A 12,951-nucleotide genomic window follows, 5' to 3' on the forward strand; every position below is an offset into this window, starting at 1 on the left:
GTTATCAGTGACACATTCTTCTCGCCCAGTTTTATTTACCACCCCTAATCTGAGGTAATGCTCGGACGGTAGCACCACCTTTATCTTATCTCAAATTCCTCTGGGGAATTCAGCAGGGGGAAGAGGAGCTTCCGTGGTTGCAGGTGCTGTTTATCCCATAATTTGGGGTGATCTGTTTGATCAGTGATCTGTGTGTGAGCAGCTGCCCCTCCACAGCTTGCCAGGATGTGCCAGACCAGGCTGAGTGCCATGGTTCTGCTCCTTTCTGTGCCCATCTCTTGGCAAAGCCCTTCTGTGCCACCAAACCTTAGCCAGGCGCTGGTGATCTCCCAGTGCTGGCACTCACCTGCCCTTCCTCCTCCTCTGTGGCTGCAGAGACCCCTTTCCAAGACCCTGTGACCCCAGGGCACCTGGCTGGGGGTGACACAAGCTGGAGGGGTCTCAGGTGTCACCTGTCACTGTCAGAGCTGGAGTCAGTGAGGGACTGGACATGGATCCCACCTGGACATGCTGGTCACCTGAGTGCCCAGTGGGGACAGTATTGCTGGGGTCACTGCCATCATCCCCAAAAACCCGTCCAGAGCCAGGCTCAAGGTACCAGACTGCAGCAATATTTATTCCTGTACAAACAATTACAAAACATGGATGCCCCACTGCTTCCCCCAGCACTGAGCCCCCCAAAACCCCAGCCACAGGGAAACTGAGGAATGGATTCCTGCCAAGGCTCAGCACCCAAACATGCCATATTTAGGTGCTTTCCCCAGATCAGCTTCTCTGCTGCTGAGAAATTAATAACAAAGTCCTGTCCCAGTCACAGGGTGCCAAGAGGCACCACTGCCCCCCACTACCTGCCCACTTCTAAATTGTTTATAAGCAGCTGCTGGCGCTTTGTTTCCACTAATGAACAGCCCCTGCTCACTCCTTCATCCAGGAAACCTCAGTAGAAACCCCAGGATTAGAAGTGGGGAGAAAAAAAGCCAAAACCTCCAAAAAGCTCCCAAAAATCCCATCTTTCAGTTAGAAAAGGTTTTGGCAGTGTGGGGCACAGCGGTGCTGGGAGGGGCTGGTGTTTTTGGGGTGCTGGGACAGGGAGGGTGGTAATGTCACCCCTGTGGGGTCCCAGCAAAAACTGTGGGGTTCTGCTGTGGGAAGGATGACTCAGGACGGGAATGAGGGGCTGGGCTGAGCTCCAAGAGGGGTCTCCTCACCCAGACAGTTGGGGGAAAGTCTCTGTGGTGACCCCAGAAGCTTTGCAAACCAAAACTGAGCTGAGGGGACCTCGAACCCCCTTAGAGCCTCACAGGGGCTGCAGTGTGCATGGACCAGGATGGGGCAGGATATCACCCCCAAGTATCCTGCACATGGAGGGGGGACACCCCAAGTTTTACATTCACCACCTGATCCCCAAAACCCAGCTCAAAACCCAACACATCCCAGGTGCCAGGAGCCACCACGCACAACAGCAGCGGTCCTGTGGCGCCTGATCCCACCACTGCCAGGGGGATGCAGGGGACCCCCCATCCATCCCAGCTGCCCAGCAGGCGTGGGGCAGCCCCTAGGTCCAGGAGGGGTGGGAGAAGGTGATGTTGTAGAGGCCGGCCCAGCTGGCAAAGACCCTTTTCTCGGTGATGAAGCGGTGGTGGTTGCCGCGGCGGCTCCGCTCGTTGTGGATGTAGGTCGTGCACTCGTCGGGGCCCTTGGGCTCGTAGTAGTGGTAGGGCAGGCGGCGGGGTGGGGGGTGGCGGCTGCAGGGGGCACAGAAACGTGGGGTGAGCCCCGTGGTGGGGTCAGGGGGCTGGGGTGGGGGCATGGGGGTCTCCTCACCCGCAGTAGCTGGGTGGCACCATGCCATAGACGTGGATGGCATCACACAGCTCCACTGCAATCACCATGGTGAACCAGCCAGTGCTGAGCCACGAGCGAGACTTCTCCCTGGGGAGGAAAAACAACAGTGAGGTGATGTGGATAATGGACCCCCTCAGTGTCCCCAGCGTGCCTCAGGGACCCCACAGCTCAATGCTGCAGCTCTGAGAGTAAGCTCTGTCTTGGGAACCTGCAGAAAAGGGGGCACAGCACAAGAGGTGGCTCTGAGGTACCTGTCCTTCCCTGTCTCTCCCCGAAACAGTTCATCAAACTGCTTCATGCGGCCGGGGGAGACAACGTAGGCTGTCATGTTGGGGAAGGAGGCGCAGACACGCTGGATGATCTTCAGGAGGCTCTTCTGCATCTTGGTGGGCGGCCCCCAGAAGATGAACATGGTCTCCGGGGTCTTGTTGACGAACTCCTGGGGCCGCTTGAGGACACGGTAGAGGCTGGAGTGGGCCACCACACGGAAGCTGGTCTTGTTGCCCACATCAGCACTGTAGCCCGTGGTGGGAGCGTCGTTCATGCGGATGGTGCACTCAGCCCCGTCGATGGCCGTGCCCAGGTGGGTGCCCAGCAGGTGGCTGGAGCTGGTGACAATGACGCATTGGTGGCAGCGGGCTGTCAGGGTCTGGTGATGATAAATGCTGTCAGCAGGTGACTTTTGATGTCACCGTGGGCAGGGCACTGTTCCCTGCGGAGCCGCTGTCCTCGGGAGGGGACAGCTGGGCAGGATGCCAGCAGAGGGACAGCCCCTGTGTCACCGCTCAGCCCCGGCCCCGCTGCCCAGCCCGTACCTTGTTCCCGCACACAGGCAGGTACCCGCTTTTCACCCCCCACTTCTTGAGGTCGGGGGGCCGGCGGGCTCTGCCCCGCAGGCGGCTGTAGGGGAACACCTCGCTCCCGTTGCCGGAGCTGTAGATGATCAGCAACATGATCAGGGCAAAGAGGACCCCCAGGGCGGCGGCGCGCTGGCTCTGCGAGCGGGGGGACAGCGTCAGCCGCTGCCCCACCCGCGGGGGTGCATCCACCCCTCTCCCAAGGCACCTCCAGCAGGGTGCCTGCTGTCCCAGGAGGGCCCTGAGGGGATTCTCTGGCACTCACCGTGCTGCCACTCATGTCTCTGTGCCAGCCTCAGCACACAGCGATCGCCGGCGACCCGCGAGCACCTGCAAGGCGTGTGGTCATTCCAGCCTGGCCCTGCAAGGCGTGTGGTCGCCCCCAGCCTGGCCCATCATCCCCATGCCAGGCTGGTGGGGGTACAGGTACACAGGACAAGTCTCCAGGTCCCCCTCTGAAGAGGAGAACAATCCCCATTTACGAGGGATTGTACGAGAATTTACGAGGGGGAAAGAAATGCTGTTGACAGGGGTTGGGCAGACTCCGGGGTGTGGAAGAGCCAAACCCAGCCTGGGGAATCCCCACGTTAAGCTCTGTCCAGGGAGGATTATCCTCCCCTCGTGCGGATGAAACCGCTCAAACCGCAGGGTTAGGGAGGGTCAACCTGCTGCTCGTGCAGTGAAATTCCATTAAAACCACCGCCACAGGAGCCTTGGATCAGGAGGGAATGGAAGGAACCCACTCACCCCACTCAGTGCATGCATGGGATTGCATCCAGCAGACATGCAGGTACTCTGCATCCCCAGAACCAACTCTAACTTCCACTCCAAGTGGACTGACCCAGTTTAGTTCTGGGAGCCCTGGTTAGTGAGCCCCAGCCATTCCTGGAACGCTCCAAGCAAATGGAAATTAAAACCCACTGAAGCCTCCTCTTTACTAATTGTCACACGGAAAATTATGCAACAGCTTGAGATCAACCCCTGGGGGGAGCTGACACCTCGGAACGCTCTCAGGGCCGGTGGCGGTGCCAGCAGGTACCAGCCTGCCCGGGGCGCCCAGGCCAGGCCGGTGCGGTGATGCTGAGGGGCTTCGTTGTGCAAAGGTTGGGACACTGTGAGACCCCCACTGCCGGACCCCACTTCGCTCCCTGCAGCTCTCGGGCCATGTGGAGCCCCCCGGAGGGTCCCCGCGGCCTTACCTCGCCTGCCGGGGGCTCTCATGGGGAGTCCGTCACCTCCTGCGCCCCGCGGGCGGCGGGCGCTGTCCGGGCCCTCCGGCGGGCTCGGCCATTTCGGCACCGGGGCTCACATCGTCGCTCTGCGGGAAAAGGCTGCTCCAGAGCCGGGCCCTCCTCCGCCGGGGTCCCCCAGCCCCGGATGCGAACCCTCCGGGAAGGGAAAACCCGCCCGGCCCGGGGCGCGAACCTCCCGCCGCTCCTACGGGCGAGTCTTCCCCCGCCCCGGGGAGCATCCCCCGCCCCCGGCCGTACGGGAGGGAGCCGGACCCTTCCCACCCTCCATTCCCGCACCTTCCTGCCCCTCCATACCCGGGCCCTTCCTGCCCCTCCATCCCCCGTGTACCGGCCCCGGGGGCAGGGGCCGCTTCCCCCCCGCGTTCCGCCCCTGCACCGGCTGAACGGGCCCGGCGGGGACGCGCGAGCTCCACCGGCCGCTCCGGCCCGCAGAGCGCTCCGGTACCGCTGCCGATACCGATATCGCTGCCGATATTGATAGCGCTGCCGATGCCGGTACCGTTACCGCGCCCGTTACTGATATCGCTGCCGTTGCTGATAGCGCTGCCGATACCGAGCGCGCCGCCGCCGCCCAGGCCGGGTCCTAGTGCCGCCCTCCCGAGATGGAGAGAGCCGCCGGGTCCTAGTGCCGCCCTCCCGGGATCGGGAGCACCGCCGGGTCCTAGTGCCACCCTCCGGGATGGGCGAGCACCGCCGGGTCCTAGTGCCGCCCTCCCGATCCCGGGGAGATCTAGTGCTGCCCTCCCGGGATCGGGAGAGCCGCCGGGAAAGACCGGGACTGATCCCCCGAGGGCACCGGTGCGGGCAGCGGGGATGGGCAGCGGCAGCGCTGCCCGTGCCAGGAGCAGCCCGCCGTGCCTGCCCGCATTGCTGGCATGCCGAGGTCTCCCCCGCATAGCTCAGGGCCCCGCTCGGGGAGGTTTCGTGGCGCACGGGGAGAGCTCCACCGCTGGCAGGGACCTGCATCCCTGACCCGTGTCCAGAGCGATTCTGGCCCCGCTGTGCCGGAGATGCCTTGCTCTGTGCAGGGCTGTGGAAGCTGAGGTGGCAGGTGTGAGCTCCTGTGCTGCACTGCCCTGCAGGAAGCAGCCCTGGCAGCACCCCCAGTTCTGCACCACTTGCTCCTCACTGCACCCCTAATCTCTACTCCTCCTGTCACCCCTGGTCCCCCAGACAGCACCTCAAACATGTGGCATCTGTTTACGTGTTCAAAGGGCTGCTGTGGGCTCAGGGCCATGCACCACCATGGCCTGTCCCATCTCCCCAGGGACATGGGAGCTGCCAGTGCCCTGTGACAGCCCAGCAGCACTGAGCTCTGTGGGACTGAGGATCCCCAGACCCAGCACCCATCCTGAGAGATGCAGCTGCTGGTTTCCAAATAACCTCAACTGCTTTCAGCACCCTCTTCCAAGTTTAGGCTCAGCTCTACCCCCTTGTCACCTCCCCCTCTTATTTATAGCCTGGCAGCCTGTGAGGAGGTGTTGAGTGTCCCCCCTCCCTCACTCCCTGTCCTGTCCTGCAGCCACAAGGGGCACAGCAAGGGGCACCACTGAATTAAAAACAATTTTAATGGCCATGTTTGCTTTGGTCTGAATCCAAGGACACTTGTGACAAGGCAATTCATAGCCCCTAGGGCACAGGTGGCTCCGGGGTTTCCAGCTGAGGGGCTGCAGGCACCAAGCAGCAGAAGGCAGAGCCTGGATCCAGGTGCCTGCACCCCACACCCAGCACTGTCCAGAGGGTACAGGTGGGGCAAGGAACACAGTAGAGCTTCGTCCCTGTGAGAGGCACAGGTCTGTGGCCCTGGCAGGGCTGAGCATTTCTGCCCCATGTCCTGCTGGAGTCCAGCACCACGTCTAATCCTGCATTAAATATTCCTCCTAGTAGAGAGAGCAGAAAACCAGATCTCCCTGGCTCCATCCAGGCAGACATTTGGAGTTGGTGGGGCTGCATGGGTCCAGCTCATGCCCATCATGTACCAAGAGGGGGTTCCCAGCCCATCCACCAGCTGGGAAACAGGCACTGCTGTGCAGAGAAGGAGACTCCCTGCTCCAGGGCTTGGCAGGAGGTGACCAGCCGTGCCACCGGCAGAGCTGGGACGTGTTGCTGCAGGAGGAGAGCTGCCTTGCCGCCGAGGTTCCTGCTGCCTCACGCCGTGGCAGTACCCTACCTGCCTGCCCAGGATGGGTGGTTGAAGACAATGTTCCTCCTCTTGGCCCAGCGGGAGAAGATGGCTTTCTCGGTGATGAAGCGGTGCCCGGCGCGCCGAGCCTGCTCGTGCGTCAGGTACATCCTGCACTCGTCCAGCCTGCCCTTCTCAAAGTAGTGGTACGGCACGCTGGAGTGGTTCTTTTCCCTGGCAGGAGGGCACAGGGTGAGTGTGGGACTTGGGGGGACACTAGAGCACCCCACACCTGTCCCTGCCACCCCTCCACACCTGCAGTAGCTGTCGCTGACCATGCCAAAGACACAGATCTGCTCGCACAGCTCCATGGCCAGGATCATGGTGAACCAGCCCGTGCTCAGGAAGGAGCCGGATTTCATCCTGCAAGGCATTGTGGTCACACTGGAGTGGGTGGCACCCCCTCGGGTGGCAGTGCCACCACTACGGGCGCTTGATGGGGGACAGGTACGTGAGGGGGACCCAATGAGACCTCCTGACCTCAGGAGCCAGCAGTACCTGTTCTTCCCTGTCTCATTCTGGAAGACATCGTCACAGTATGTCATCTTCTCCTCAGTCAGGGTGTAGATCTGCAGCTGGGGGTACCTCTCCATCACCTTGACCAGAGCCTGGTAGGTTGAGCCCATCTTCTCCCTGTTCATCTTTTTTGCTGGCCCCCAGATGAAGTAAAGGGTCTCTTGAGACTGCTGGAAGAAGTAGGGCTGGTTGCGCAGCAGCAGCGGGACGCTGGTGTGTGAGACCACCCGGATGGTGCTGCGGGCCCCCACGTCCTGCTCGTAGCCGGCGGTGGGGGCATGGTTCATGCGCAGGACGCACTCCTGCCCGTCGATGGCCTGGCCCAGCTGCGAGCCCAGCATCTGCCCCGAGCTGGAGACGATGGCGCACTGGCGGCACCGCGCTCGCTCCAGCGGCTGTGGGGAGAGGCACCGTCAGTTCCTCCTTCCCTCCAGGATACACCACAGCCCCTGCCCGCCCTTCCCAAATGTCAGGGAAACTGAGGCACAGGTGGGGCGAGCTGCCCCAGCGCTGCCCCATCCGCACGCACCTTCCCGTCGGGAACGCGGCTGTAGCCCGGGAAGCTGCGGACGCTGTCAGCCCTGGCCGTGGCGGGGCTGTCCCGGAGCGCCGGGGCCGAGCAGCAGCGCTGCACGGGGGTGCGGGAGCCGAGCAGGATGTACAGCACCGCCGCCACCGCCGCGCACACCAGCGTGAGGAAGAGCCGGACCTGGGAGCAGAGCGGGGGGAGCTCTCCGGACCGGCCCACGAGCACCGGCCCCGTGCCGGTACCGCGGTACCCCGCGGCCACGGGGGAGCTGCCCCTCGGAGGGTGTTGAGGTGTGCGGGGTGCCGGGCCCGGCTCACTCCGTGCCCTACGGGCTCCGTGCCGCCCGCGGCACCGGCAGCAGCCGGGCTCAGCCCCCCGGCCCCTCGCCCCTGCCCAGCGGGTACTCACCAGCGTCTTCATGCTCGGGGGGCTGGCGGATCCCCGGGCGGGCGCCGGGGGTCACCGGCAGGGCGGGGGCTCGCACCCTGCAAGCGGAGCGGGCTCAGCGGCGGCACCCGGGATCCGGGATCTGGCTGCCGACATCGCCCCGGTCCCCAGCGCCCGGGGTTCTCTTCCACGCCTCGTGCCGGGACCCCCCCGAGGCTATTACCGGGATCCCTCCCCGCATCCCATTCGCATTCCCCGGCGTGCCCCACGTGTGCCGTTCCGCCCTCCGAGTGCCGTTCACCCCGTGCCCCGCGGGTGCCGCCCCGCCGGGAAGGGCTCGGGCCCGGGGGGTCTCCCCGGCACGGCATCCCCGGTTCGCGGTGCCGGCCCCACTCACCGAGCCGGGCTCCACCGGCCGCTCCCGCATCCCGCCCGGAGCGGGGCTGCCGGGCCGCGGGGGGCGGAGCCGAGCGGGCACTGCCGGAACCGGCACCGGGACCGCCCCCGCCCCGCCCCGCGACCCCGCTCCTCGGGGGCGCGCCCGCCGTGCCCGTGCTCGGCGCGCCCAGCTCGTGTGTCCCGGTGCCGATCCCCGCCGCTCGCCCCGCCGTGTGCCTCGGCAGCCCAGAGCCCACGGCTCCTTCCCCTCTCGCTCGGGTTCCCGCAGCCTCCCCGTGCCCTGGGCTCTCTCACCTCCTGCACCGCGGCTCCCGCTGAGCCCGGGGACACCACGAGGACCCGGGATGGGCTCAGGAGTGGGAGCAGGGCGGGTGAGGCAGCCCAGAGCCCACCCAATGGCCCCAGGGGCTGCCCATCACCTGCAGCCCCTCCTGACCGGGTCAGGCCGCAGAGCACCCATGGGAAGTGTCCCCAGAGCGAGCTGCCTGCTGGCCTGGGGGGGCATCGGATTTCTCCCACTGGAGATAAAGAAACGTGAGATGAAACCAGCCCCCAATGTCCTCAACAGGCCTGGGAGCACAGAGGAAGTGACAGGGACAGCACTGGGCTCCTGCACAGGAAGCGAGGCTGGAGGGAGAGGTCACACCAACAGCTGCTCAGTCACCAGGGAATTCTTCCACTCTTTGCTTCCTTCTGCCCAGCCCAAAACCAGCCCTGAGGGATGGGCTGAGCCTGCAGGTGAGCAGCAGGAAGGGCAGCAAGGGGCTCGACAGCTCAGCACGGCCTGGCAGCCTCTGCAAGAGCTGGAAACAAACCCCAGGCAGAGCCTCACCTCTGGCCCCGCTGCTGGCTCCTGCAGCCAGGCTCAGCTGTGGCCCTCGGGGTGTCCCAAGCCACCAGCACCAGCCCAGGCAGGATGGGATGTCCCCACTGTGGGACATGCTGCTGGCAGGAAGCTCACAGTACATACAAGAAGGGTTAGAGTGCCCCAGATCTGCCCTCCCCAGGCAGGGTGCAGCAGCCCCAGGCAGGGCAGAACCAGCGTTTTTGGCCAGGTTGTCTCTGGTGCTTGCCTGCCTGACCTCCCCAGCAGGACTTTTCAGCAGGATAATGCCATGAACTGCCAGGGCCATGCAGCTGAGCCCACCCTGGCAGGCTTGTGGCACCCCTTGGCACAGCAGAGGACAGGGAGTGAGACCTTGCAGACCTTTATTGAGGGCCCAGGAGAGGAATCCCCCTGGGGAAGGACACTGCCACCACACTGCCTGCTCAGCCCCAGCCTGGCTGGCACATGGAGAAACCCAGGGCAGGAACCCAGGGCAGGAACCCAGCCAGGACGGAGAGCTGTGGTGGGAACCACACCCAGCACCTCCCCGTGGTCCAGGACATCTCCTCCCCACCCCTCAGCTGGGTGGGACACACAGGGCAGCACTGTCTCTGCACCCTCTGCACACCCAGCCTCACAGGAGACCCTCTTCAGAAGGGCATGAGCCCCCAGCACCGTGATCAGCCCTTCCAGAATCAAATGGAGAAGGCAAACCTGTCCTTTCCAAACCCAAAGTGTCATTTCTCTCCTTTCAGACTTGAATAAAAAAAAACCCCACAAACTGTAGGTAAACTTTTAAATAAAATTCCCAGAAGGAACAAACTACTGGGCTGAGCCAGAGCTGAAGGGAAGGAGTGCCCAGAGTGGGCAGGGCAGCCCCAGCTGGGCAGCAGCTCCCTCAGCCCAGGCTCTGGTCCCTCACTTGATGAGCCTTGGATGAATCCTGCTTGTCTTTGGTCAGTGAATTGTAAACTACAGGTTTAGTCTCTGCAGGAGGGAACGTGGGAGCAGCTCAGTGCTGGGCACCTTGGAGATGTCTGCCTGGAGCTGCAGGAAAATTCTTTTCCTGGCTGTGATGCTGCAGTGTGGGCACCTCCCCATCTCCTCAGCTGGGCCTTCAGTCTGATTTCTTGGTGTGTTTCCTGCTCTTCCACGTGACAAACATTATAAAAACACCTGCCAAGACAGAGAGAACCAATTCAGCTAGGAAACACAACACCTGGCAATGAGAAACAGAATCTCAGCAGAGAGAGCAAGAAAATTCTGCTCTCCAGAGGCTCAAACAGCCAAAAATCACACACAAACACAGCCCCCGTGCTGCAACACGCCCCAGGCTAAGCTGCAACAGTAACCACAGAGAGTGCTGTGAGTGTCACACATTAACTAAACCCCAGCAACCTTCTTCTCTCTTCCTAATTTAGAAGTTTCTAATTAGAAGCACAGAAACAACTCTCACCTATAAATAGCAGCAGCAGCAGCCCGGCTGCCACGGGGATGATAACTGCGTATTCCCGAGGCAGGAAGAACTGGTGGATCCCATGGTCGCTGTCCATGAAGGGCTGCAGGGACACACAGGGGGTCAGCAGGTGCCCACAACACCTCCAGGGCAGCCTCGAGGGTTTGGGACAAACATGGGAATGTCTGGGGTGAGATGGCTGAAAAAGGTGCCCAGACCTGCAGGAGGCTCGGCCACAGAGATAAGAGTGGGTGGGCAGTGAAGGTTTGGGGTTCAGGGGACAAGGAGAGGGGGCTCTGGGGCTGGCACTGAGTCCCACAGCCCCGGGGGTTTGGGGTGGGCAGAGCTGCTGGTGCAGAGCAGCAAATCCCTGTCCCTCTGCAGGAGGGAGCAGCTGGCACCAGCTCTGCTCCAGGTTATCCCAGCAGGATCCCTGTGCTGAGGCCGTGGAAGGCTCTGGACACCAGGGAGCACTGTGAGGATGGGAATAATCCTACAGATCTGGGAATGCTGTGAGGATGGGAATAATCCTGCAGATCTGGGAATGCTGTGAGGATGGGAATAATCCTACAGATCTGGGAGCGCTGTGAGGATGGGAATAATCCTGCAGCTCTGGGAGCACTGTGAGGATGGGAATAATCCTGCAGCTCTGGGAGCACTGTGAGGATGGGAATAATCCTGCAGCTCTGGGAGCACTGTGAGGATGGGAATAATCCTGCAGCTCTGGGAGCACTGTGAGGATGGGAATGCTCCTGCAGATCTGGGAAAGCCAGGAGCACAGACAAAGACTGGGAGCACAGACATGGACTGGGCAGCACAGTGAGCAATGCAAGAGGGGAATTCAAACCCCCTGGAGTTGGAGGGGAAGCTGGTGGGAGTTCAGACATTAGTCCAAGGCTGAACCTGGCCTCTCACACCTGGAAAGCTCGTGGGGAGAAGTTTCTTTCCAGGGAGAAAATCACCAGTGAGCTCAGCTGATGTGTCCCCAGAAATGGGCAGCCTCATTTTCCCAGAGCCCTGCATTCCCCAAACTCGTGTCCTCCCTACCAGATTTGTTAAGATTTGTCTCTTTCTATGTTTCCCTCTGTCATCCCCCACCAGAACCAGGAATCTGGAGGATGTGGCCATTGATGACTACACCTCCATCAGGGCCAGGCTTCAGCTCTTCCCAGTGGCTCATGCAGCCCTGGCTGGGTCAGCCTGGCTTAGAAGAGCAGTTGGGCACCACAATCAATGTTTGGTCCTGCCCAGGCAAGGCCAGGAACACCCAGATGGGACAAGGACAGTGCCAGCACACAGAGGAAGATCTGCCCTGACATTTTTACCCCAGAAGTCGAGTCCTTTGGGCACACAGCCACATCATCACCTGAACAAAGGGCGGGGAAACACCTGAGAATGGAATGACTGGGATTATATTGGCCAGAGGAGCCACGTACCAGAACGATGATCCAGAGGGTGTAGTAAACAAAGAGGACGAGGCTGAAGGCGACCAAGCCAAACCCAACCAGCTGGTCCGTCGCTGTGGCCTGCAAGGGAGACACAGAGCGGGATCACCACGCTGGGGCCGGAGGGCTCTGCGGCTGGGAGTGTGACCGGGGACAGGGGCACGGCCAGGGGTGATGCACCAAGAGCAGCCAGGCCCTGTCACAGACACATTTTATGAAAAATCCTTTCCTTAGGGTTTTTTCTCCTGAGGAGCTGAGAGGCCTCAAGAACAAAATGTAAACATTGATTATCTGCTGCTGTGGAATGCAACAGGTGCATCTGGGATTGGTCTCATGTGGTTGTTTCTAATTAATGGCCAATCACAGCCCAGCTGTCCGGACTGTCTCAGTCAGTCACAAACCTTTGTTATCACCCTTTCTTTTTCTATTCTTAGCCAGCCTTCTGACGAAATCCTTTCTTCTATTCTTTAGTATAGTTTTAATATAATATATATATCATAAAATAATAAATCAGCCTTCTGAAACACGGAGTCAGATCTTCATCTCTTCCCTCATCCTAAGACCCCTGTGAACACGGTCACAGCTCCCGGAGCCGGCTCACACAGCGCATCCCGGGGGCCACTCCCGGGCGGCGGCCGGGCCCAGTCCCTCCAGTCAGGGAGCCTGGCCAGGGCTCCGGGCCGCGATCCGGCCCAAGCCCCCCGTGCCGAGCAGGGGCCGAGCAGGGACCGGACCGATCCTCCCCGCCCTCCCCGCCGCGGGGTCCCGCTCGCTCCGGGCCGGGCCCGCACTCACCATGGCGCCCCAGCCTCCTCCCCGCCGGTCCCGCCTTTCCGGCGCGGCCGCCAATCAGTGAGCGGTGCGCTAACCCCGCCCCGTTAGCGGCCAATCAGAGGCGGTGGTGGGCGGGGCGCGCACCAGGCCCCGCCCCGAGCTCCGTCACCTCCCGGAGCCGCGAAAGGGCCGGGAACGGAACGGGAACGGGACAGAGAGAGCGGCGGGAACGGAACGGAAACGGGACAGAGAGAGCGGGAACGGAACGGGAACGGGACAGAGAGAGCGGCGGGAACCGAACGGGAACGGGACAGAGAGAGCGGCGGGAACGGAACGGGAACGGGACAGAGAGAGCGGGAACGGAACGGGAACGGGACAGAGAGAGCGGCGGGAACCGAACGGGAACGGGACAGAGAGAGCGGCGGGAACGGAACGGAAACGGGACAGAGAGAGCGGGAACGGAACGGGAACGGGACAGAGAG

At 62.1% G+C, this 12,951-nt stretch overlaps 3 protein-coding genes across 4 annotated transcripts; all 3 read right to left on the bottom strand.

Annotated features, from left to right (window-relative positions):
* Window positions 1-44: 44 nt before the first annotated feature.
* Window positions 45-4,490, bottom strand: ST6GALNAC6 (ST6 N-acetylgalactosaminide alpha-2,6-sialyltransferase 6). 2 transcript variants are annotated; one of them, XM_058818245.1, is made up of 7 exons: window positions 4,413-4,490; window positions 3,902-4,020; window positions 2,968-3,032; window positions 2,661-2,840; window positions 2,097-2,494; window positions 1,825-1,932; window positions 45-1,745 (listed from the first exon to the last, which is right to left on the bottom strand). In XM_058818245.1, the coding sequence occupies exons 3-7, from the start codon at window positions 2,980-2,982 to the stop codon at window positions 1,556-1,558; spliced, it is 891 nt and encodes a 296-aa protein (XP_058674228.1). In that variant the 5' UTR covers window positions 2,983-3,032; window positions 3,902-4,020; window positions 4,413-4,490; the 3' UTR covers window positions 45-1,555. The 2 variants fall into 2 exon arrangements, with proteins under 2 accessions (XP_058674228.1, XP_058674229.1); XM_058818246.1 differs by having other exon boundaries at window positions 4,284-4,467.
* A 1,015-nt stretch (window positions 4,491-5,505) lies between these two features.
* On the bottom strand, window positions 5,506-8,018 carry ST6GALNAC4 (ST6 N-acetylgalactosaminide alpha-2,6-sialyltransferase 4). The gene is made up of 6 exons (XM_058818341.1): window positions 7,967-8,018; window positions 7,591-7,667; window positions 7,183-7,362; window positions 6,636-7,048; window positions 6,393-6,500; window positions 5,506-6,311 (listed from the first exon to the last, which is right to left on the bottom strand). The coding sequence occupies exons 2-6, from the start codon at window positions 7,600-7,602 to the stop codon at window positions 6,122-6,124; spliced, it is 903 nt and encodes a 300-aa protein (XP_058674324.1). The 5' UTR covers window positions 7,603-7,667; window positions 7,967-8,018; the 3' UTR covers window positions 5,506-6,121.
* A 1,166-nt stretch (window positions 8,019-9,184) lies between these two features.
* Window positions 9,185-12,519, bottom strand: DPM2 (dolichyl-phosphate mannosyltransferase subunit 2, regulatory). Its single transcript, XM_058818403.1, has 4 exons — window positions 12,491-12,519; window positions 11,687-11,776; window positions 10,251-10,353; window positions 9,185-9,970 (listed from the first exon to the last, which is right to left on the bottom strand). The coding sequence occupies exons 1-4, from the start codon at window positions 12,491-12,493 to the stop codon at window positions 9,912-9,914; spliced, it is 255 nt and encodes an 84-aa protein (XP_058674386.1). The 5' UTR covers window positions 12,494-12,519; the 3' UTR covers window positions 9,185-9,911.
* Between the last annotated feature and the right edge of the window lie 432 nt (window positions 12,520-12,951).

This window comes from Ammospiza caudacuta, chromosome 21 (genome assembly GCF_027887145.1).
Source record: "Ammospiza caudacuta isolate bAmmCau1 chromosome 21, bAmmCau1.pri, whole genome shotgun sequence".
Taxonomy (NCBI): Eukaryota; Metazoa; Chordata; class Aves; order Passeriformes; family Passerellidae; genus Ammospiza; species Ammospiza caudacuta.

Excerpts from the sequence above, each read along its gene's own strand:
- ST6GALNAC4 (XM_058818341.1), bottom strand. Across the intron at positions 7,049-7,182 it reads GCCGCGTTCCCGACGGGAAG|CCGCTGGAGCGAGCGCGGTG; the intron begins GTGCGTGCGGAT and ends CTCTCCCCACAG. Across the intron at positions 6,312-6,392 it reads GTCAGCGACAGCTACTGCAG|GGAAAAGAACCACTCCAGCG; the intron begins GTGTGGAGGGGT and ends CCCTCCTGCCAG.
- ST6GALNAC6 (XM_058818245.1), bottom strand. Across the intron at positions 1,933-2,096 it reads GGAGAGACAGGGAAGGACAG|GGAGAAGTCTCGCTCGTGGC; the intron begins GTACCTCAGAGC and ends TTTCCTCCCCAG. Across the intron at positions 1,746-1,824 it reads GTGCCACCCAGCTACTGCGG|CCGCCACCCCCCACCCCGCC; the intron begins GTGAGGAGACCC and ends TGCCCCCTGCAG.
- DPM2 (XM_058818403.1), bottom strand. Across the intron at positions 10,354-11,686 it reads CCCTCTGGATCATCGTTCTG|CCCTTCATGGACAGCGACCA; the intron begins GTACGTGGCTCC and ends GTGTCCCTGCAG. Across the intron at positions 9,971-10,250 it reads GCTGCTGCTGCTATTTATAG|GTGTTTTTATAATGTTTGTC; the intron begins GTGAGAGTTGTT and ends CTGTCTTGGCAG.